The sequence below is a fragment of the Scyliorhinus torazame genome, chromosome 9 (genome assembly GCF_047496885.1).
Source record: "Scyliorhinus torazame isolate Kashiwa2021f chromosome 9, sScyTor2.1, whole genome shotgun sequence".
NCBI classification, from domain to species: Eukaryota; Metazoa; Chordata; class Chondrichthyes; order Carcharhiniformes; family Scyliorhinidae; genus Scyliorhinus; species Scyliorhinus torazame.
In genome coordinates, this window is record NC_092715.1 from 60,621,868 (window position 1) to 60,645,831 (window position 23,964).

At 43.0% G+C, this 23,964-nt stretch overlaps 1 protein-coding gene across 1 annotated transcript in view; it reads right to left on the minus strand.

Moving 5' to 3' along the window:
• Positions 1-23,964, minus strand: part of jmy (junction mediating and regulatory protein, p53 cofactor) — a 209,885-nt gene that overhangs the window by 102,105 nt on the left and 83,816 nt on the right. The window contains exon 3 of the mRNA XM_072515988.1: positions 830-980. Coding sequence (XP_072372089.1) covers positions 830-980 — 151 coding nt within the window. The remainder of the gene's footprint in view (positions 1-829; positions 981-23,964) is intronic.

Consider the following 23,964-nt stretch of genomic DNA (forward strand, 5'->3'; position numbering starts at 1 on the left):
CAAAGTTAACATGAAGGCACAGCAAGCAATTAGGAAACAAATGGCATGTTAGCCTATATTTCAAGGGGGTTGAAGCATGAGAATATTTAAGACAGGATATAATTGCATTGGAGGCGGGACAGCGAAGGTTCGCTGTACAATGGTCACTGGGATGAGAAGGTTGTCCAATCAGAGGCTGAGGAAGGTGATATCATTGAAATACAAAATTCTGAAAGGCCTGACAAGGCAGACACTGAGATTTTACTACCCTCGATGTGGAATCTAGAACACAGGGGCACAGTCTTAGGGTTAGGGGCTGATCACCTATGACTGAGATTGAGGAAAGATTTCTTCACTCAAAAGGATTGTGAATCTTTAGAATCCACTACCCCTGAGGGTTGCAAATGTTCTATCATTGAACATATTTAAGGCTGAGACAGACAGACTTTTGGTCCTTTAGGGAATATGGAGATATGGAGAGCGAGTAGGAAAGTAGAGTTAAAGTCAAAGATCAGCCATGATCGTAGTGAAAGGTGGAGCAGGCTCAGAGTGTGTGGACTATTTCTACTTCTTCTGTTCCTGTTACTCTCATCAACCTCCCGGTTACCTCATCAAAAGACTCAATCAAGTTAGGTAAATATGATTTGCCCGTAATAGACTGGATGTAACATCTGTATTCTTTAGTATTACATATCCTAAATATCTAAAATAATGTAACACGCATCTAAAGTTGACATCTTGTCTCACTGCAGAGTTTCAAATTCCATTCACTTTCAGATTAAACATGATTTTTCTGCTGAAATTATGGGAAAGGCCTGTCATTGCTAAATGCAGAATCAAGGTACACCACCTTTCTGTGCTTTGGCAGTGATTTCAAAGTACTTCACTGTCAAATCCTGTATAGATAGTACAGCCCTGTGGGCTTTCCTTTGCCAATCAGAATCTTCTTTCTTCAGACTCTCAATTCTGCGTGGGCCAAGGTAATCATTTTCCATTGAGATCTGCATAATGAAACAAAAATATTAAGTTTTTGTCATTTAAAATAGAAATAACAGCGTCTGGAACAGATTATCAGCATAACTTTTCATTGACCTAAACAAGGATAAGCTAAAGATAATTTAAGAACTGCTATAAAATTCTAAAATGTTAATAATAATAATCTTTATTGTCACAAGTAGGCTTACATGTTCACGAGCTTTAGCATTTCGAACCTGTATACGTAAATTTGGAGCACCTCAACATGATTCTATCAATACCTCGACCAGCTAGAAGTCCTCGAATCAATGGCACCTTGCCCTAGTGTCCTGTAGCTCAAATCATGCCTTAGAAAAACATACATTTGGAAAGGTAACATTTCAGATTTTTTGGGTATGTTTTTCAAAGTTCAAGTGGACAGAGGAGGAAACATTCACAATTTGTACAATGTTAACCTTTACCAACAAACCAGTGCCGAAACTGCAAATGTTTAACTTCAATCCACAGCCACAACTCAAAATCATACATTTATCGAAAGAGGATTGGTAGGTTAGTAACTGAAACACTCAAAACCCAATCAAAAGATTATGTAGTAAAACAGCTTTGATTGATATGAATTTTGCCAGCTCTCAAACTACTAGAATCATAGAATTTACTGTGCAGAAGGAGGACATTCGACCCATCGAGTCTGCACTGGCTCTTGGAAAGAGCACCCTACCCAAAGTCAACACCTCCACCCTATCCCCATAACCCAGTAACCCCACCCAACACTAAGGGCAATTTTGGACACTAAGGGCAATTTAGCATGGCTAATCCACCTAATCTGCACATCTTTGGACTGTGGGAGGAAACCGGAGCACCCGGAGGAAACCCACGCACACATGGGGAGAACATGCAGACTCCGCACAGTGACCCAAGCCAGGAATCGAACCTGGGACCCTGGAGCTGTGAAGCAATTGTGCTAACCACTATGCTACTGTGCTGCCATAGGTTGACCAATGGAAAAAAAATCTTCAATGAGGTTCAAATTTAAAAGCAAGCCCAACCACCTCAACTGGCGCTATCTGCTAACTATCCTGGAATGGTAGCAACACCTTTGGAAAAAAACTTGCTCCTCAGATCTTCTGGACTGAGAGCGCATGATTTTCTTTTTCTGGTTGAATCATTCCAAAGCATGTCACATTGCTACAGAGAGTGATTCAGGTTAAAGCCTCGATTTAGAAGATGTTTTGTGTAATTTGGAAGAGTGCTCGCTGACAGAACCAGGCAGTTAGTTCAGTTTGAGATTTGTGAGGGAAAAACAGCTGGAAGATTTGCTGCAGCTTGCTGCTAGTGGAAGAAATCTAGTGGTCCTCTCAGAGTCTTTTGGCAGAAAGCAGTCTCATCACAAATAGCTATGAAAGCTGTGGGAGGGCAGTTGGATTTGTGCTAATGAACTATTGCATCCACAATTAAGAGGTCTGTCAAGAAAAGGTACAGAGTTATGTAACCAAAAAGCTAATGGAAGCTTCCTCATGAATTCTTACCTCAGAGGATTAGCTGGAATACCAAGGAAAATAAATTAAATTGCAGAGGCCATTTTTAATAGTGTTCGTTCATGGGATGTGGACGTTGCTAGCTAGGCCAACATTATTGCCCATCCCTAATGGCCTGTAAAAAAGTGGCAGTGTGCTGTTTTCTCAAACCGCTGCAATACATATGGTGTAGGTATATCCACAGTGTTATTAGGTAGGGACTTCCAGGATTTTGACTGAGCGACAGTAAAGGAAGTGATATAGATCCAAGTCAGAATGGTGGGTGACTTGGGAGAGGAACTTGTGGGTAGTCTGTTCCCATGTATTTGCTGCCTTTGTCTTTCAAGGTGGTAGAGGTCAAGGATTTGAAAGGTGCTGTCAAAGGAACCTTGGTGAGTTGCCGCAGTACATCTTGTAGATGGTACACATTACTGCCACCCTGCATCAGTGGTTGAGGAAGTGAATGTTTAATGCACTGGATGGGGTGCTAATCAAGTGGGTTGCTTTGTTCTGAATTGTGTTGAGCTTCTGGAGTGTTGGGAGTTGCACTTCTTGGGAATTTCACTCATCCAGGCAGCTGGAGAGTATTCTATCAGATTCCTGATTTGTGTCTTGTAAATGGTGGACAGGCTTTGGGGAGTGAGATGAGTGTCTCTGCAGAATTCACAGCCTCTGACTTGCTCTTGTGGACACACTGGACGGGATTCTCCGTTTCAGAGATCAAGTGCTGATGCTAGGACTGAATTGGTGGACTTCTACGACAACAAAATTGGCACCGGTCCCAGATCAATTCATGAACCGTTAATGGCCGGCTCCGGCGCCATGTGGAACACAAATTCCAATGAAAAACAGTGTCCAATTCGCCAGGGTCGGGATTGACACTCAAAGGTTGACACATCGCAGCCGAATATTGGCACCCCACTCCCCACACACACCTATCCCAGCCAACATGATGGCAGCACAGAGAGCGGCCTCCTGGTTTGCGGACGCTGAGCTAGAGACCCTGCTGGACGGTATGGAGGAGAAACGGGCTGAGGGGTGGGAAGGAGGTTGCAACCCGCCGCTGAACACCGGGCCTGGGTGCAGGTGGCAGAAGCTGTGAGCCGCACCGCCAGGTCCGGACAGCAGTGAAAATGAAAAAAATGAAAAGTGCCGCAAAAAGCTGCATGACCTCCTCAAGGCAGCCAGGATAAGCAGGCAGTATTGTGCCGCTATCATCAACTCCCGCCCAACATAACTGTAACACCTCTCTTCTTCCCCCCACTGCCCCCCGGAGGGTGACCGGACCCCACCCCTTTAGTGTGCACGCTGTTCCCCACCCTGCACCACATGCCAGAACACCCATACCAGACACCATCGCCGGGTGTCCTGAGCCACGGAAGCCATTAGCTGCCCATCCCCTGCGCTGCATGCGTCCGGCTGCCTAATACTTTGCCCTTTGTGTCTCTTTCGTCATTGGCACCCCCCCCCAAAAAAAAGGGTGGTGCATAACCACCAGAAGGCAGAGAAGACCAGAGGTGGACTGTCGGATCTGCGGCTCCCCACCACAGCGGAGCGGTGGGCACTGGACCTGGTTGGTGGGCTCAGAGAGACGGAGATCGGCATTGGGCGAGCAAGAGAGCCCTGATGAGTTGCGGTTCCCCATGACACATGGGGTATCGACCCCTCCACACTAACCCCTCACCATTTCAACTCGTGATCCAATCATTCATCATGCCTTGCAGGATTCCCTGCAGATGATGGCAGCACAGCACAACTTCTGGTGTCCAGCGATGACAAGGCAACGGACAGCAACGGGAGCCCCCAAACTGCAGCTTGAGACACCCCAGATCCCAGAGCACCAGTCTGTAGACGACACTGACTTCCTGTCACAGATGTCTCCAACACCCTCCATCATCCCAGAGACACTCACCTCGGTTGGGCACGTTAGTGAAAGGGCTCCTGGGGCGCTATCTGGGGCACACCACACATGTGGTACATCAGGTGAAAGTAGGAACCCCCGAGAGGATGGACAGTCAGAGGGCGGCCTGTGCCGCTGGCCAGGTCCCCTATTTGGTGAACCTGGAGGCAATTAAAGCGCCTCGTGCACACCGGCCTAGGTGCACATGTGGTGCGGCCTCCTGTGACTGCCTGCTGGACGCCATGCCCTGCCCATTCCCGCCCTCCCCGGACGAGGCCTGGCGTTTATCCCCCTCCTCCAGAACATCGCCCCTCGTTTGCATGATGTTATGGAGGACACAGCAGACCACCACAATGTGGGAGACTTTCCTAGCACTATACTGGAGGTCCCTCTAAAGTGGTCCAGGCACCTGAACAGTATCTTCAGGATGCTGAAGCACCGCTTGGGCCATGGAATGGGTGTCGTTGTAGCTGATCTCCCCTTCCGTCTGCAGCGTCCAGACAGGCGTCATCAGACACGACCGCAGCGGGTAACTCATGTCGTTCAATAGCCAACCCCTCACCCAGGGAGCGCCTTGAAGGTGTCAGGAACCGTCCAGTGTGCCAGGATGAAGCCGTTGTGCACACTGCCTGGGTATCGGGCACAGACGTAGCTCACGGTCACACACCAGCTGCACGTTCATCGAGTGGAACCCCTTTCTGTTTGTGAAGATCGGCCAGTCATGGGCCGGTGCTTACAAGGCAACATTCATCCCGTTGATCACCCCTGGAACTGGGGCATCCCAGTGATGACGGCGAACCTTGCTGCCCGGGCATCCAATGTGTCAGCTCAGCCTGTGGTAAATTACATACCCAAGTTTTCAATAATTGTGATATCAGATCCAACACTAAACTCAGTCTGTCAAGCAGTGGCTGTCTCCATGCTTCTCTATGGTGCTGAAGCTTGGGCAATACTAAATAAATAATAATCTTTTATTATTGTCACAAGTAGGCTTACATTAACACTACAATGAAGTTACTGTGAAAATCCCCTAGTTGCCACACTCCGGTGCATGTTCGGGTACACAGAGGAATAATTCAGAATGTCCAATTCACAAAGGTAACGTTTCAAAGACAAATTCAAAGCCACCGTGAAGTTCTGCGCTATTAACATTGACACATGGGAAGCACAAGCCGCATCGCAACCAAAATATAAATACAGATCAAAAATGCCTAAGATCTTCCAATCAACAAGGTAAGCCACTGAGAGAACAGTAAAAGAGATAGGGAGAACAGCTGCTTGAACCAACAATCCACCAACTCCTCGACCAACAAATAAATTGAGAGAGCGCCGCAAGAGGTAAGATAGGCTCATTGGCTGTTTGCAAACCCACAGCCCAACACTGACATCTCATTCCATTCAGCAACCGTAAGAAATAGTCACCTTCAACATGAGGGATTGCCAATAAACAATTCTTAATGATTGTAACCATCAAAATAATGGGATCAATGAATGAGCAATTTAGCCAAAATGAATTTTGATATGGACAATAATGTGAAAATGTGAAAATAGTTGTAGTGGATGTACCTTTAAGAAATGGGTGTTTATCAAATAGCTGCAGTGATGTCAGAGTGTGGGTGGAGCTGGGCAGGCTGTCTGTTTTTACTTTCGTTTTTAAGCTGGCAGCTACAGTGTGTGTTTCATTTCGTTTTTAGAATTGGAGCTGTATCCAGCCAAACAAGGTGTAATTTTGATCTCTCTCTGCATGAAAAGAATGTCTTTAGATCACTTGCTAATTTAAAAGTGATAACTGCTCTCAGTAGATAATTTAAATCTGCTGTCTTGGTTAAAGAGGGTATTTGTCTTATGGATGTTGCTAGGAAAGATTAAGGGTTACTTATAGAGTACTGTATTCTTTGGGGTAAGTATTTGAGTTGATAGTTGCTAAGATGTTTACAGTGTGTTTATAAAATGTTAACTGGATTCATATAATAAACATTGATTTGTTTTAAAAGTACTTTAGATCTCTGTTGCATCACACCTGTACAGTGGGCCCTTGTGCTCCCCATAACCAAAATCTATTAAACGTTGTGGGTCAGGTGAACTCCATAATACACTTTGGGGTTCTCTAAACCCTGGCCCGTAATAAATGAAATTAAATCAATCCAAGGATAATGGCTATGTTACTTATTATCTTTCTTGAAGATAGGTACTATGTGAACAGCCAGTGGTCGCGGTACACATCGGTACAAACGACATAGGTAAGAAAAGGGATGAGGTCTTAAAAACAGAATACAGGGAATTAGGGAGAAAGTTAAGAAATCGGACCTCAAAAGGTAGTGATCTCAGGATTACTACCGGTGCCACGTGCTAGCCAGAGTAGAAATGACAGGATATATAGGATGAATACGTGGCTGAAGAGATGGTGGCAGAGGGAGGGTTTCAGATTCCTGGGGCATTGGGACCGGTTCTGAGGGAGGTGGGACCTGTAAAAACTGGACGGGTTACACTTGGGCAGGACTGGAACTGATGTCCTAGTTGGGCTATTTGCGAGAGTGGTTGGGAGGGTTTAAACTAATATGCCAGGGGGATGGGAACCTATGCAAGGAGTCAGAGAAAGAGGGAGCAAGAACAAAAGCAAAAGGTAGAAAAGTGAAGAAGAAAAGTGATGGGTGGAGAAACCAAGGGCAAAATTCAAACAGGGCAATAGAGAAAAATATTGGGAGCAAGGCAAACATTGCAAAAAAGACAAACTTAAAGGCTCTGTTGCCTTAATGCACGGAGCATTTGCAATAAAGTGGATGAACTAATGGCACAGATAGATATAAATGGGTATGATATAATTGGGATTACGGAGACATGGCTGCAGGGTGAACAGGGATGGGAACTGAATGTCCCAGAGTTTTCTGTATTTAGGAAGGACAGGCATAAAAGGAAAGGTGGTGGGTGGCACTGCTGGTTAAAGAGGAAATTAACACACTAGTGACGAAACATATTAGCTCTGACAATGTGGAATCTGTATGGGTAGAGTTGAGAAAAACCAAGGGACAAAAAACATTAGTCAGTGTCATATATAGACCTCCAAACTACAGTGCTGAGGTTGGGAATGGCATTAAACAAGAAATTAGAGATGCATGTAACAAGGGAATATCAGTGATCATGTGTGATTTTAATCTTCACATAGATTGGGCAAATCAAATTAGCCACAGTGCCGTAGAGGATGAATTCCTGGGGTGTATAAGGGATGGTCTTCTTGATGAATATGTGGAGGAACCAACTAGAGAGCAGGCCATCTTAGACTGGGTACTGTGTAATGAGAAGGGAGTCATTGCCAATCTGGCTGTACGAGACCCCTTGGGGATGAACAACCATAACATGATAGAACATTTTATCAAGATGGAGAATGAAGTAGTTGATTCAGAGACTAGGGTGCTGAATTTTAATAAAGGGAACTATGAAGATATGAGGCATGAGTTGGCCTTGATAGATTGGGGAGAGTTACTTAAAGGGATGACAGTCGATAGAAAATGGCAAACATTCAAGGAACGCATGGGGGAACTACAACAATTGTTCATTCCTGTCTGCCACAAAAGCATAGGGGATAAGAGGACCAATCCATGGCTTACAAAGGAAATTAGAAATAGTATTCAATACAAGGAAGAAGCATACAGATTGGCCAAGAAAAATAATAGGTCTGAGGATTGGGAGCAGTTTAGAATTCAGCAAAGGACTAAGGGATTGATTAAGAAAGGGAAAGTACAGTACGAAAGAAAGCTTCAGGGCACATAAAGACTGACACTAAGAGTTTCTATAGATATGTGAAGAGAAAGAAATTGGTAAAGAGAAATGTAGGCCCCCTACAGACAGAAACAGGGGAATGTATAATAAGGGACAAAGAAATGACTGAGCAATTGAATACATACTTTGGTTCTGTCTTCACAAAAGACACAAATCAGATACCAGAAATGTTGGAGAATGAAAGGTTTAGTGAGAAGGAAACACTGAGGGAGATCAACATTAGTAAGGAAATGGTGCTGGGAAAATTGATGGAATTGAAGGCGGATAAACCCCAGGGCCTGAGAATCTGCATCCCAGAGTGCTTGAGGAGGTGGGTCTGGAAATAGTGGATGCATTGGTGGTCATCTTCCTGGATTCTATAGACTCTGGAACTGTCCCTGCAGATTGAGGGTAGCTTCTGTCACTCCGATATTCAAAAAAGGAGGCAGAGAGAAAGCAGGGAATTATAGACCAGTAAGCCTAACATCGGTAGTGGAGAAAATGCTTGAATCCATTATCACGGACTTTATAGCGGAACATTTAGAAAGCAGTGGCAGGATCAGTCAGAGTCAGCATGGATTTATGAAGGGAAAATCATGCCTGACAAATCTGTTGGAATTCTTTGAAGATGTAACCAGTACAGTTGACAAGGGGGAGCCAGTCGATGTGGTATATCTGGACTTTCAGGAGGCGTTTGACAAAGTCCCGCATAAGAGATTATTGTGCAAAATTAAAGTGCATGGGATTGTGGGAAATGTATTGAGGTGGATAGAAAACTGGTTGGTAGAGAGGAAACACAAAGATAGGGATTAATGGGTCCTTTTCAAATTGGCAGACAGTAACTAGTGGGGTACCGCAGGGATTGGTGTTGGGACCCCAGCTATTCACAATATATATTAATGATTTGGATGAGGGAACAAAATGTAACATCTCAAAGTTTGCAGATGATACCAAGTTAGGTGGGAGGGTGCATTGTGACAAGGATGCAGGGATCCTACAGCATGATCTGGACAGGTTGGGCGAGTGGGCAAATCAATGGCAGATGCAGTATAATTTGGATAAGTGAGAGGTTATTCACTTTCGAAGCAAAAACAGGAAGGCAGATTACTACCTGAATGGTTGTAAATTGGGAGAGGGGAGTGTGCAGCGGGACCTGGGTGTCCTTGTGCACCAGTCATTGAAGGTAAGCATGGAGGTGCAGCAGGCGGTAAAGAAGGCTAATAGTATGTTCCATCGCGAGAGGTTTTGAGTATAGAAGCAGGGACGTGTTGCTGCAACTGTGCAGGGCCTTGGTGAGGTCACACCTGGAGTAGTGTGTGCAGTTTTGGTCTCCTTCTCAGAGGAAGGTTTACCAGACTTGATTCCAGGGATAGTGGGACTGTCATATGACGAGAGATTGACTAAGTTGGGATTGTTCTCGCTGGAGTTCAGAAGAATGAGGGGGGATCTCATCGAGACTTATAAAATTCTAACAGGACTAGACAAGGTAGATGCAGAGAAGATGTTACCAATGATGGGTGTGTCCAGAACCAGGGGTCACAGTCTCAGGATTCAGGGTAAACCATTTCGTGGTAAGGAGACATTTATTCACACAAAGAGTGGTGAGCCTGTGGAATGCATTGCCACAGGAAGTAGTTGATGCTAAAACCTTGAATATATTCAAGAGGCGGCTGGATATAGCATTTGGGGAGAATGGGATCAAAGGCTGTGGGGAAAAAGCGGGATTAGGCTACTGAGTTGGATGATCAGCCATGATCGTGATGAACGGCGGAACAGGCCCGAAGAGCCAAAAGGCCTCCTCCTCTAGCCTCCTGTATCGTCCCCATCGCTTATAGTGCGCACATTGATGTTGCGATTCCCCACTATAGTCGTAGAGGTCTACAGCACAGAAAAGGCTCTTCGGCCCATCGTGTCTGCACCGGTCAAAAAGAACCACCTAACTATTCTAATCCCACTTTCCAGCACTTGGCCTATAGCCTTGTATGCCTTGGCATCGCAAGTGCACATCTAAATACTTCTTAAATGTTACAAGGGTCTCTGCCTCCACCATCCTTTCAGGCAGTGAGTTCCAGACGCCCACTACCCTCTTGGTGGAAAAGTTTTTCCTCACGTCCCCTTTAAACCTTCTGCCCTTGGTCATTGATCCCTCCACCAAGATTCTTCCTGTCTACTATCTATGCCCCTCATAATTTAATACATCTCAACCATGTCCCCCTTCAGGCTCCTCTGCTCCAAGGAAAACAACCCCAGTTTATCCAATCTCTCTTCATAGCTAAAGCTCTCCAGCCTGGCAACATCCTGCTAAATCTCCTCTGCACCTTTTCCAGGGCTATCACATCCCTCCTAAACTGTGGATTCCAGAACTGTACACAATACACCAACGTTTTATACAATTCCAGCATAACCTACATGCTCTTTTTAAAAAAAAAAAAAAATTTTTTATTAAGGCATTTATATAAACAGCAAATACACAAACAAGAGCAAGAAAAAACAGGAACATAATAAATAACTAGCCAATCAACACCCAGATCCCCTGTCCTTCCCCTCCTCCCATCTTGCCTTCCCCATTTTAACCCCTTTATCCCCCTGCTGACACTTCAATCCTCCTTGAAGAAGTTGATGAATGGCTTACACCTCCGGTGAATCCATCGAACAACCTTCTCAAACGAACTTCATTTTTTCCAACCTCAGGAATTCCACATGGTCGCTCACCCACACCCCCGATTTTGATGGCTCCAAGTCCCTCCACCCAAGCAAAATCTGTCTCCAGGCTATCAAGGAGGCAAAGACCAGAACATCGGCCTCTCTCACCCCTGGACTCCAGGGTTTTCCAACACTCCGCCTACTTGTGACACTAATAAAAAATTATTATTATTACCTCCTGGGTCCTGTGCTTGGAATGGAATATTGTGTATTTTGGATGGTTCCCTGGGGGTAGTAATTGTGTTTAGACTTGGGTAAGCCGATCATGGGACATGAGTAGGATGGGACACAAGTAGGATAGAGATTATGTAATTAGTGGGAGGGGATAATGGAATATTGTGTATTTTGAATGGTTCCCTGGGGGTAGTAATTGTGCTTAGACTTGGGTGAGCCGATCATGGGACACGAGTAGAATAGAGATTATGTAATTAATGGGAGTAGCCAGGTCTGTAGCAAGCAGTTTAGCTACAGGATATCTTGGAGTCTGACAAAGACAGAAGGATTTCCAGGTTGTACCTGAATGGGTCGGTCTCTCTCTCTTAGAAATCCCTTCAAAACAGTACAGCAAATAACCCTGTGTTTGCTCATTTTATTTATAAGTAGCATTTGATCTGTAATGGGCTTTGTTTAATTGGCGATCGAGACGGTCTAAGTTAGTGTTTCCTTTTATTTTAAGATTTGTTTAACTGTCAATGCTAAAGCTATTTTCTGTGATACTAATGTGGTTAATCCTGTGTTAATCATAAACTTTGTTTTGACATCAAAGATATGGTCAGAGTTATCATTCCTGGAGTAAAGTATCCTTTCCTCACAATTTTACAAATTAAGGGGAAGTGCTTGGGGTTCTCCCCTTCTCTTTCCAAAAAAAAAAAGTGTTTGGGGTTCTTGTCCGGTATCCTACCAAATTTTGGGGTCAGGTCCGGGATCTTTACAGAAGATTAATCCAAGACGTTTTCCACAATATTCAGGAAATGCTGAAAGTGAACGTGACTTTCTGATGTCACTTTGGCATGTGAAATCCTCCATTAGCAGCTAATTTTTAAAAAATCTAACTGAGGCTTGAAAACACTCCCTGTTCACACATTTGTCGATCACTGTCGTCCAAAATGTTTCAAATACCTTCAGTATTAGCCAACGTCACCACTTAAATGTTATTCAGTAGGTAATTACATTTTAATGAGGTGCAAGCTGCACACTGAACACCAGAACCTGTCTGAACTAACCACTTTGCTCAACACTCCAAAGTGGTAACTCTGTAATTGATGTAATGGTAATAGAAATGGTTGGTGCTACATGCCCAATTTAAACATTTAGGTGCGGGAAATTATTTATTGATGTGTTAATGCAGCGCAGCACTATATTTGCTTTGTTAATTGTTACTCTGCAGTGTCAGGACATGTCAGTGTTGCATCTACTGCCACCCCCTCTTTTAGCCTCTCCCCACGTAGTTCAATATCATTAGCAATGTCCTTTTTTGCAACATGTAGAAGTTTGAGTGGGAAAGATATATACAAGTATACACTATGAGAAATTTCACACTGAATAACACAGAGAAACAATTAAGTATCTCATTTCTCAACTAATTCTATAACTAACTGGCACATTCAACTGTTCTGTCAGCTAACAAACTGGCAGTGTGACAGGTACTGGTGAGATCGTAGAACAACTATCTGAAAATAATCCAATAAAATGGATGAGATTTGAACCGGTGGTCTGGATATTATCCAAATTTGTAGATAGAATATATGAATTTATTCAAATCCAGTTAATTTTAACCAAGAGATAACAAAATTATCCCTCTCTTCAGCCAAAAGAAGAAAACTAGACTTCAAACTTGAGGATAAGATACTTGCAGTATGCAATTACACAGATGCTACAGTAATTCATAAAGCAATTTTTAAACAAATGTTGTGTGCAGTTTGTTCAGATCTTTCGCATCAAATGGGCCATCCCAAAGACAAGATATTCAGGTCTACTTATTGTCAAACTGTGAATTTCTCGATGCAGAGGTCATTAATTGACAATCCAAATCTTTAGCGCCAATACAATTTCACTGGTTGAATGGGCCGAGAAAAACAGTTTCATATTCATGGGTAAATGTATCCCACACATGGTTCAGGTATTTCTGGAGGGTCTATTTTATCTGAAATAAACACAAAATACTAAGGAGCTGTAAATCTGAAATAAAAACAGGGGAAAAACGCTGGGAAAACTCAGGTCTGGCAGCATCTGTGGAAAGAGAGAGTCATCTTTACAGGGCTATCATTGAGCCGTATGACTCTTCGCCACTTTTCTCTCTTAGATGCTGCCATTTTTTAAACTTTTCTGTTTTTAGTTCTATTTTAGCTGTTCGAATAACCCCAGCAATGCCCAGCATGGTACCACTCAAAGATGCAACATACTATACTAGTAAATGTCCCTCACCACCAGTCCAGTCATGTAGCTTCAAAACACAGTTGAATGTTTGCTGTTCCACTTAATAATAAGACTTTCCCTGTAAAGTGCAACATGCTTGTGTTGGAAGAATTGTTGCGAACGGTAACCAATAATAAACTGGAATTTCACAAAAGTTTAGCTGAAGAGAGCCACTGCAAAGTATGACAGGAAATAGTTGGGGCATGACAAATAGAAACAGAATGCAAATGATTTATAAACCAGCACATTTACTTTTAAGTTTCTACAATCCAAGAACAATAAATATTTAAGTGCATATGTGTGATGACTGCCTCTTTAGTGACATTTCAACTTTCAACCCATCAACACTTTCTCAAAAGTCACTGTTCATATCCAGCTCCGTCCCAGGTTAAAGTCACTGCAACACTCAGAATTCCATGGACAGCACGTATATAGATATGGTCACCGTGCAGTTTAAGTTTTTTAAAATTCTTTCATGGGACGTGAGCATTGCTCATCCCCAATTGTGCTTTGAGGTGGTGATGAAGCACCATGTTTGAACGACCTGGTGTAAGTACACCCACAGTGCTGTTACAAAGGACGTCCCGGTTTTTGACTTAGCAATAGCGATGGAATGGCAATACGATTCCATGTCATGATGGTGTGTGGCTTGGATTTGGTGTGCCCCTCCCCACCCCCCAAAAGTTATTTGCACTGAAATTAGAATTGTACAATACCTCAAATTGAATATAAACACAACAGTTAGAATCTATTGCTAAAAAAATTATTGGAGGTGCGAATAAATTCCCACTTTTTTCTTACTTAAGTTGTTTTATTGAAACTATTGGTCTATTCAGTTTTAAAATTAGATTTGATCAGAACTGCCTTTGGTCTCAAAAGTCATTATTAATTTGTTTATGTGTTAAGATTTAAACTACTGTTCTGCAAACTTAAGCTAATGACTGTGATAACACATCCAAGGCTGCTACAAGTAATTATTTTATCAATGCAATATTTTGATTACACCGGAAGGACTTGCGAACATTCAGCAACATGCAAAGTTATCATAAAACTGCTGTAAAGTACAATTCTTCATGTTATTAGAACATCCATATTAGTGCTACAATTTGATTTCGAACTAGGCCATATCCAATTAATGTTGCTTGGCCCTTGTACCTTTAACTGTCTTTCCAGGGAGAGATATTCATTACAACATGGATTAAAAATCAGCCAAGGAGCACATCATACCTCTTGCGCACCTTCTAAACCAAGTTTGACAGAGCACTTTTGTGGATTTGCACCTCATACAGTGCCAATACTATGGTACCATCAAACTTCCAGCTCAAGGGAGATTTGTTCCTTTTATTCTACAGATAAGTAATGCCCTGACTTCAAATTTCTACTGCTAGTTTAGCGATGCAAAATGGGAACCTTTTGATAACCTTTTTGATGCCCAATGGACGATGTTCACATGGAATTAAGTAATAAATGGGCCTTTAATTAATTGATCAACTTTTTAATCCCAATTTTTGATCCCAATTTTTAACAAATTAAAGCACATCAAAATCATTCGTCATTTATATAACAGGAGTTGGTTTCAATACTATATCATCTAGCTAGCCTGATAAATTTTTTTTTGAAAACTTGAAATGGATCCCTGTGAAACAGGTCCACGGTTAAATAAAGAGCTTGAATCACAAACTGATAGATAATAATCTTCATTATTGTCACTAGTAGGCTTACATTACACAGCAATGAAGTTACTGTGAAAATCCCCTAGTCGCCACACTCTGGCGCCTGTTCGGGTACACTGAGGGAGAATTCAGAATGTCTAAATTACCTAACAGCATGTCTTTCGGGACCTGTGGGAGGAAACGGGAGCACCCGGAGGAAGCCCTCGCAGACACAGGGAGAACAAGCAGACTTAACACAGACAGTGACTCAAGCGGGAATCGAACCTGGGACACTGGCACTGTGAAGCAACAGTGCTAAGCACTGTACTACTGTGCCACCCATGGTTGATGCATGAACTATTGTTGAACATTATTTGAAGGATTAGATTACTTTATAGGTAAATTACTCAAAGTAACTTTATTCTTTGAATCAATTATCATGAACAAAAGAAGTCATGAAACTTGCAGGCCCCTTTAAAAGGATTACCAGACTTCTTTGGAGACTTCTCCCCATACCTATCCCTATAAAATTAACTCTCAGATATCTGTTGTCTAGGTGATAACTTGGATTAAGATTTTGAAATCATGGGTGCAAAATATGAACAGACGAGTTGGGAGCAGGAATAGGCCATTTGGCCCCTTGAGCTTGCTCCACCATTCAACAAGATCATGGCTGATCTGACTGTGGCTCAACTCCACAATCCTGATAACCCTTGAACCGCTTGTTGGTTAAGAATCAACCTACCCCTGGCCTTAAAAATATACAATGATCCTGTCTCCGGTGCTCTCCAAGGAAGAGGGTTCCAAAGACAGAGAAAAAGTTTCTTCTTATCTCCATCTTAAATGAGAGACCCCTAATTTTTAAACTATGTCCCCTTGTTTTAGTCTCTCCCACAAGGGGAAACACATTCTTGCAGCATGCACCCTATCAAGTCCCCTCAACATTTTATATTTCAATAAGATGATCTCTCATTCGTTTAAACACCAACAGATACAGGTTCAGCCTGTCCAACCTTTCCTCACAAGATAATCCTATCCATTCCAGATATCAGTCAAGTGAACCTTCCATCAACTACTTCTAATGCATTTATATCCTTTCTTAAATAAGGAGGCCAAAACTATACACAGTGCTCCAGATGCGGTCTCAACTGTAGTCAAATATCCCTATTTTTATATTCTACTTCCCTTGCAATAAATGATCTTTCCATTTGCCTTCCTAAACACTTACAGTACCTGCATACTAACCTTTAGTGATTCATGAACCAGAACACCTGGATTCCTCTTTACCTCAAGAGTTCTGCAATCACGCTCCAAATATTATAACATGCTGTTTTTCTATTCTTCCTGCCAGTGGCCATGTTCATATTTTCCAACATTGTACTCCATCTTCAATTCCATTTGTTTATGTGATGTGGGGTTGCTGGCTAGACGATCCCCAATTGCCCTTGAGAAGATAGGAGTAAGCTACCTTCTTGAATCGTTGTAGTCCATCTAGTGTAGTCCCACCCAGTGCTGGGGGGTTTCAGAATTTTGCCCGAGCAATAATGAAGGAACGGCTATATATTTCCAAGTTGGGAGGGTGAGGCTTGGAGGGGAACCTCCAGGCGGTGGTGTTCCCATGCATCTGCTGCCCGTGTCCTTCGAGGTGGTAACAGTCATGAGTTTGGAAGGTACCATCGAAGGAGGCTTGATGAGTTGCTGCAGTTCATTTTGCTGATGGGAGACGCTGCTGTCAATGTGCATTGGTGGTGGAGGGAGTGAACATTTGTGGATGGAGTGCTAATCAAATGGGCTGATTTGTACTGGACGGTGTTGTAAGGGAAAAATTCGGGACAACGGATCAAGACCATAAATCATGGCTGACACTGTACCAGAAACAGGCAGGCAAAGGGTTAAATCAGATGGGTAGCACTGAAAGACCACACTTAAAAAGCACAGACACAGATCCTATCAGGACAATAAAGTATTCCCAATCAATACAAAGCCTGCATTTAACACCTCGTTATGAAACCCGGAACATATCTCAACCGCCACCCAAAAGCCATCACCATTTAATCTAGTTAAAGGGAGCTCTATTGTGAACCTAAATAAATCCTATTAAAATGCATGGCATTGACGTAAGAAGCAGGAAGCCCACGAAAAACTATGAATGAATGAAATCATGAATGAATGGGCTGTGAAGTGGGAACCGGTAATGGCCCACTGAAACTAACCTACGATAAAACCTTCATGAATAAGCCCGCGAAGAATCGTGTCTGCAGGGCAAACCTGTAAATATGCATGAACCCAAAAGCCCGCCAAAACTTGTAAGAAATCTGTACTATACAAGAAAAAGCCTTTCTGTACCCACATATTGCTAGATCTGGTCAGATATGCAATTGGATAAAAACTGACCAGTTAATACAATTTCTGAATGCCATCAAATAAAGCCTTGCACCATACTTAGCAGAGGTCATTAGCAGAATGAATGTACACTTGGTCATATATACAAAGCAGACTAAAGGCATCTCAGAGAAAAGCAATGATTACACAAACACTCTCACTTTGATTCCTTGAATCAGACAAGAATATGAATGGACTTTAAAAGCTAGAAATTACTGCTAGTGGTATTAGTTGACAAAAAGGACCGTTTTTGCTATTTGAAAGGGGAATCTAATAGGCGTGGTAATACTTTTCGGAATATAAAATTCATATTCTGGACATTCATGCACTAATACTGACAGCGATAAATTCGAGGCTGCCATTTCCATTTCAATGTTCCAACAGTAACGTGTCCCCAAGCAGTTGCAGCAGATATCACTAACTGGCCCAACTGACTGCCTTTCTTCCATGGCCCCATCCATGCCTGGGTCTCCCTAGAGAGTGTCCGTTGGGATGCTTGATGCCTTCTACAACAGGTGGACACAGGAGGGACTGAAGTATGATTTAACTGTCTCATTTTCCTTTCTTTTTCTGACACATAGACCACAATCGGTAAGGATAAACAACCACACCTCCTCCTCAATACTGGGCCCCGCAAGGCTGAGTACCAAGCCCCCTACTATACTCCCTATACACACACACACACACACACACACACATGACTGTGTGGCACAATTTGGCTCCAACTCCATCTACAAGTTTGCTGATGACACAACCGTAGTTGGTCAGATCTCAAACAATGTCGAGTCAGAGTACAGGAGGGAGTTGGAGAACCTAGTGGAGTGGTGTATCGATGACAATCTCTCCCAAAATGTCAGCAAAACTAAACAGCTGGTCATTGACTTCAGGAAGTAAAGTATTGTATCCACCCCCTCAATGGTGCCGAGATGGATGATAGCTTCAAATTCCTAGGTGTGTACATCACCAACAATCTGTCCTGGTCCACCCACATTGATGCTACAACCAAGGCTCTCCTCAGCTAAACTTTTGTGAAATTCCAGTTTATTATTGGTTACCGTTCGCAACAATTCTTCCAACACAAGCATGTTGCACATTACAGGGAAAGTCTTATTATTAAGTGGAACAGCAAACATTCAACTGTGTTTTGAAGCTACATGACTAGTATATGTTCTATGTATGTATTTTGAGTTCAGTGTGGACCGTGCTGTCTTTTAACGCCGGCCCGCTGTTCTCCCTGGAGCTTCAGACAATAAACCCTGTCTTGCGATTCAAACTCTGACTCAGGCTGATTTTTTTCCCTGCAACAGTGTCAAGCATCTTGAGTGCTGCTGAGGCTGCACTCATTCAGGGAAGGGAAGGGTATTCCATCATACTTCTGATTTGTGCCTTCTAGATGGTGGACAGGCTTCGGGGAGTCAGGAGGTGAGTTACTCGCCACAGGATTCCTAGCTTCAGACCTGCTTTCATAGCCACAGTATTTATATGGCTAACTCAGTTCAGTTTCTGGTTAATGGCAACGCCCAGGATGCTGATAATGCAGAATTCAGTAATGGCAATGCCATCGAATGTCATGTGGCAACGGTTAGTTTCTCTCTCATTGGATATGGTCATTGCCTGGCACAAATATTACTTGCCATTTGTCGGCCCAAACCTGGATATTGTCCAGGTCTTGTTGCATTTGGTCATTGATTGCTTCAGTATCTGAGGAGTTGTGAATCGTGCTTAAGATGGGGAGAGTTGACTGGTGGTGATTTAGCCTGAGGATCGCAACACCTCAAGCAAGGGGCAAGGCTGAAAAGGCAGGGCCTTCATGAATAACTATGCAAATCGTGCTGAGTATAGTGCCGTTATCAGCAAAAAACGCTACTTCTAATCTTGTGATGGAGAGAAGGTCATTAATGAAGCAGCTGAAGATAGTTAGGGCCTAGGACAGTTAGGGCCTAGGACACTATCCTGTGGAAGTCCTGAAATGATATCCTTGAACTGAGATGATTGACCTCTAGCAACCACAATAATCTTGATTTATGCTAGATAGGACTCCAAACAGTAGCGAGTTTCCGCCCAATCCCATTGACTTCAGTTATGTTAGGGTTCCTTGAAGCCACATTCGGTCAAATGCTGCCTTGATGTCAAAGGCAGTCATTCTCAAAACACCTCTATTGTCCATGTTTGAACCAAAGCTGTAATGAGGTCAGGCGCTGAGTGAATTTGGTGGAACCCAAACTGAGTGCCAGTGAGCAGATTAGGGCAAAGCAAGCAAGATCGAGAACTGATGGGGACAGTAACTGACCGGATGGATTTGTCCTGTTTGTGTACAGTTTTCCATGTTGCCGGGTAGATGGCAGCGTTGTAGCTGCACCGCTTGGCTGGAGAAGCGGCAAGTCCTGGAGCACAAGTCTTCAGTAATATTACTGGAATATTGTGAGGACCAGAGCCTTTGCTGTATCCATGTCTTCAGTCACTTCTTGAGCAAATTGAATTGGCTGAACACTGGCATCTAAGATGCTGGGGACCCAAGGAGAAGGCAGAGATGGATCATCCACTCGGCAATTCTGGCTGAAGATTGTGACAAATGCTTCAGTCTTAAATGTTGCACTGACATGCAGGGCTTCCACACCATTGAGGATGAGGATAGTTTTGGAGTCTTCTCCTCAAGTGAGTTGTTTACTTGTCCCAACACCATTCATGATTGGATTTGCCAGGACTGCGGAGCTCAGGTCTGGTCCGTTGATTATGGAATCACTTAGCTCTGGCTATCACTTGCTGTTTATGCTGTTTAGCATGCAAATAGTACTGTGTTGTAGCTTCTCCAATGAGGTTGACCCTTCATTTTTTGTTATGCTTGGTGCTGCTCCCGACATGCTCTCCTGCACTCTTCACTGAGACAGGATTGACTCCCTAGCTTTGTGGTAATGGTAGAATGGAGGATATGCCAGATTACAAATTGTACTTGTGTACAATTTTGCTCCTGATGGCTCATAGTTGCCCAGTCTCGAGTTGCTAGATTTGCTCAAAATCTATCCCATTTGACACGGTGGTAGTGCTACACAACACAATGGGGGGGGTATCCTCAATGTGAAGACAGGATTGTATGGTGGTCGCTCCTACCATTGCTCTAATGGATAGATGCATCTGCGGCAGGCAGGTTGGTGAGGATGAGGTCACGATTTCCATCTTGATGGTTCCCTCATCACCTGCCACAGACCCAGCCTAGCAACGATATCATTTCGGACTCAGTTCGAACCTGATGCCACAGAGGACTCCCATGGCAACTCTCTCCTGATTGTACATAACTACCGCCGCCACCTCTGCTGGTTCTTGGCTCAATGCCCTTTCACAGCAGCTGGAAAAATACTTTGTGAAAAAAAAAGGTATTGTGCACCAAATCTGTGATTAAACTCTTTCTACATTTGTTAAGTGGTTTTGTCTTGTTTGATGTTTCTTTTTAAGTCAGACCATGCTTCTTTTAGCTGACAGCTACAGTGAATGCATTGAACAGGCCATGACTAGCTGTGTAAATCTGCCAACTTTTTAATTTAGCAAAATACCCATGCTGAACCATGCTGAATATATTTCAAAACACATACTCCAAACTGAGGATTTGTCTCAGCTTTTCTAACACGACAGACAGGCGCACATAGAAGGTTTATTCCTACAAGGAGGCTGCCAACATTTTCAAGATAAAATACACTAACGAAATCAGGTCAAGCAAAAAGCAATGTTTTATTACTAGTCATCAATGATAAAAAGGAAAGTTAACCAAAAGTGATTAATCACAGCCTACACTCTCTTTTCTTGTCCTGCTAATTCTTTCCCAATTTTCTCTTGATAAAAATTGTTTTTCTCATTCTACAAATAATATAAGAGTTGCCTGATGCTGTGGAATACCAGTCTGCCATTATGTTAAGCAATCACATAGAAATTTCAAAACCTGTTATTTGTACAATTGTTAAGCATAACAGTATAAATCAAAGTGATTAACCACAGAAGAACAAACTTGTGTATATGTATTGCAGTACTACGGTACCAAAGAAACTTGTCTGACCTGGCAACTGTTTCCAGTATTTACTGATGTTATTTCTAATTTCCATCACTACAGTATTTTGTGTTTGTCGCATTTGGTATCCTCAACTGAAGAGATGCCCCAAACAGATGTGAAGAAATGGAATCCAAGCCAGAAGTGAGATTGGCAAGAATGATCAAAAGCTTAGAAAATCTACACCCTGTATGCTTCATCCGATGCCAATGCTTATGTAGTTACATTGTATATGTTGTGTTGCCCTATTATGTATTTTCTTTTATTCCCTTTTCTTCCCATGTATTTAATGATCGGTTGAGCTGCTCGCAGAAAAATACTTTTCACTGTACCTCGGTACACGTGACAATAAACAAATCCAATCCAATCCAAACCAAATTGGGCCTTAGAAGTTTTCTCAGAAAACTAAATGAGGAAGTGCGATTTGACATCACTGCACACAAGTTTTTTCTTCCATTGTTTATAGTGACATTATGACAGTTAGGACTCTGCATGCGTGCTTGCCAAAAGGTCAAGGCCAACTCTGTACATGCACAGAATGTTTATCCACTGCCCCCCCCCCCCCCCCCCCCAACGCAGTGTAGCCAGTTGGAGATGCATTAAAATTAAATGGAGCGTCCAGAGGCTATGGGTGCAATGTACTTAATAAAGCACTTCATAAAGAAGAAATTATTCTGAAGTACAGTAACTGTTAATAAGCAAACACTCATACAAATAATCTAAACAAAGGATTCAAATTTCATCACAACAAGCAGAGAATGAGGGCAAGTGGTTCATAACAATAATTGCAACAGTCAGTCTTGTTAAGCATTCATTTCTTATGTATCTCTTTGAGCATTAATTTCTTATGTAAAAAAATTCTGGTGCTCATTTTATAAGCACAACTTTATTGTGCTTTTTGTAATTTCAATCCATCCACAATGAAGCATGAATAACTGTACCATCATTACAGCAAATAATAAGAGAATTTATTTAGGGTTGACTCTTGGAGACTTACCCAGCCATTAATGGATCTAATTTTAAATTATGCTAATTTGAGTGAGTTCCCAACCAATTGTTCTAGAAAGTAGGCATTAAATTTCTCTAGCCTTAAATGGTTTTGTATTTTCTTTTACAGCTGGGAGTGCAAGCTAACATGCAGGTTGCAGCCCAGTACTTTCACTCCCAAAGTGACCTCAACTGCAAATATCAATGGTTGTACTAAAATCAAAACTGGAAAGGTCATCTCTTTCTACAAGCCTGTTCTAAATGCTGCTAGTAAATACAAACCTCCCCACGTCTAATGTATGTATCCCATTTTAGACAGTGCTCTTTCCCCATTGACAGCAATAAAACAACTTGCATTTGTAAGCACCTTTAATGACCTCAGTCATCCCAGAATGTTACAGCATCTTTATGTCACCTGAAAGGGCAGGCAAGACCTTGGTTTAAATTTTCAACCGTAAAATGGCATCTCCAATAGTGCAGCATTCCTTTAGTATGCACTTATGTGTCTGCCTAGATTATAGTAAGAAGTCTTACAACACCAGATTAAAGTCCAACAGGTTTGTTTTGAATCACTAGCTTTCGGAGCACTGCTCCTTCCTCAGGTGAATGAAGAGGTGGGCTTTTATATGGGGGGGGGGGGGGGGGGGGGGGGGGGAGAGAATGCCAGGATCCCAAAGAAGGTCTCACAAAAAATAAGTCCAGGGGAGGTGCTGGCCCTCCCAAACCTACACCATAAAACCTATTTATGGAGACGACCAACTGCTGTCTAGCCGTCCTTTCCTCCCTGTCTCTTTGCGCTTTAAGGCGATAATTTCCCCTCTAATCATGGTGTAGCCACCTAAAATGGCTGAGTCCCGATTAATTTGGCCAAAACCCGATGTAAAATGGCTAACCGAAAAGGCTGATGGGAAAAGCAGCCAACAGGGCACAAACGGACAGCTGCAGACAGAACAGAGTATTCGGCTCTGGGGAAGTTGGCCCAGATCGATACCTGCGACCATTAGCAGCACATCAACCCAGACATCTGCAGTTTAATCGGCTATCCCCGGGAACAATTGCAACATATTAGCAATTGAATGCCGATCCAGACCTCTCGACGCCAGCAGTGGCCGAGACAAAGAAAGGTGAACGACCACCCCCCGATCAAGGAATCACCCCATTATTGGAGCATATCGAACCCAGTGATTGGGAACAAGTCCAAACACTTGGGATCAGGGTCAAGGTCCGCCCCGAGAGGCGGGAAGCCCCCGGGAACTATAAAAGATAGGGGCCAAGTTCAGATCGACCCTTCTCTCCCTTCTTCTCCTGCTCGCAACCCTCGCAAGAACCATCGACCAGCAACCGTAAGTTTGACTCCAGCGATCGCTACCCGATAGAGACTCCTAGCCATCGACCTGTATCAGCCTTTGAATCCCGCAGGCCAGACCCAATTCGATAAGCCATTCGTTTCCCTGACCTGGTGGGCCATTCCCAAAAGTTAAGTATTGGCCAGTAGTGGTAGGTAGCAGTCTAGAAAGTAGGATTTATTGTATAAGTATTTATTGTTGTATATAATAAATGACCGTTGATTTTACTCTTACTAAGCGGTGTGGTGTCTTATTAATCATAACTAGAGCTTGAACCACGTGACGGTATCAGAAAGATACCTGGCGACTCGTGAGCAAA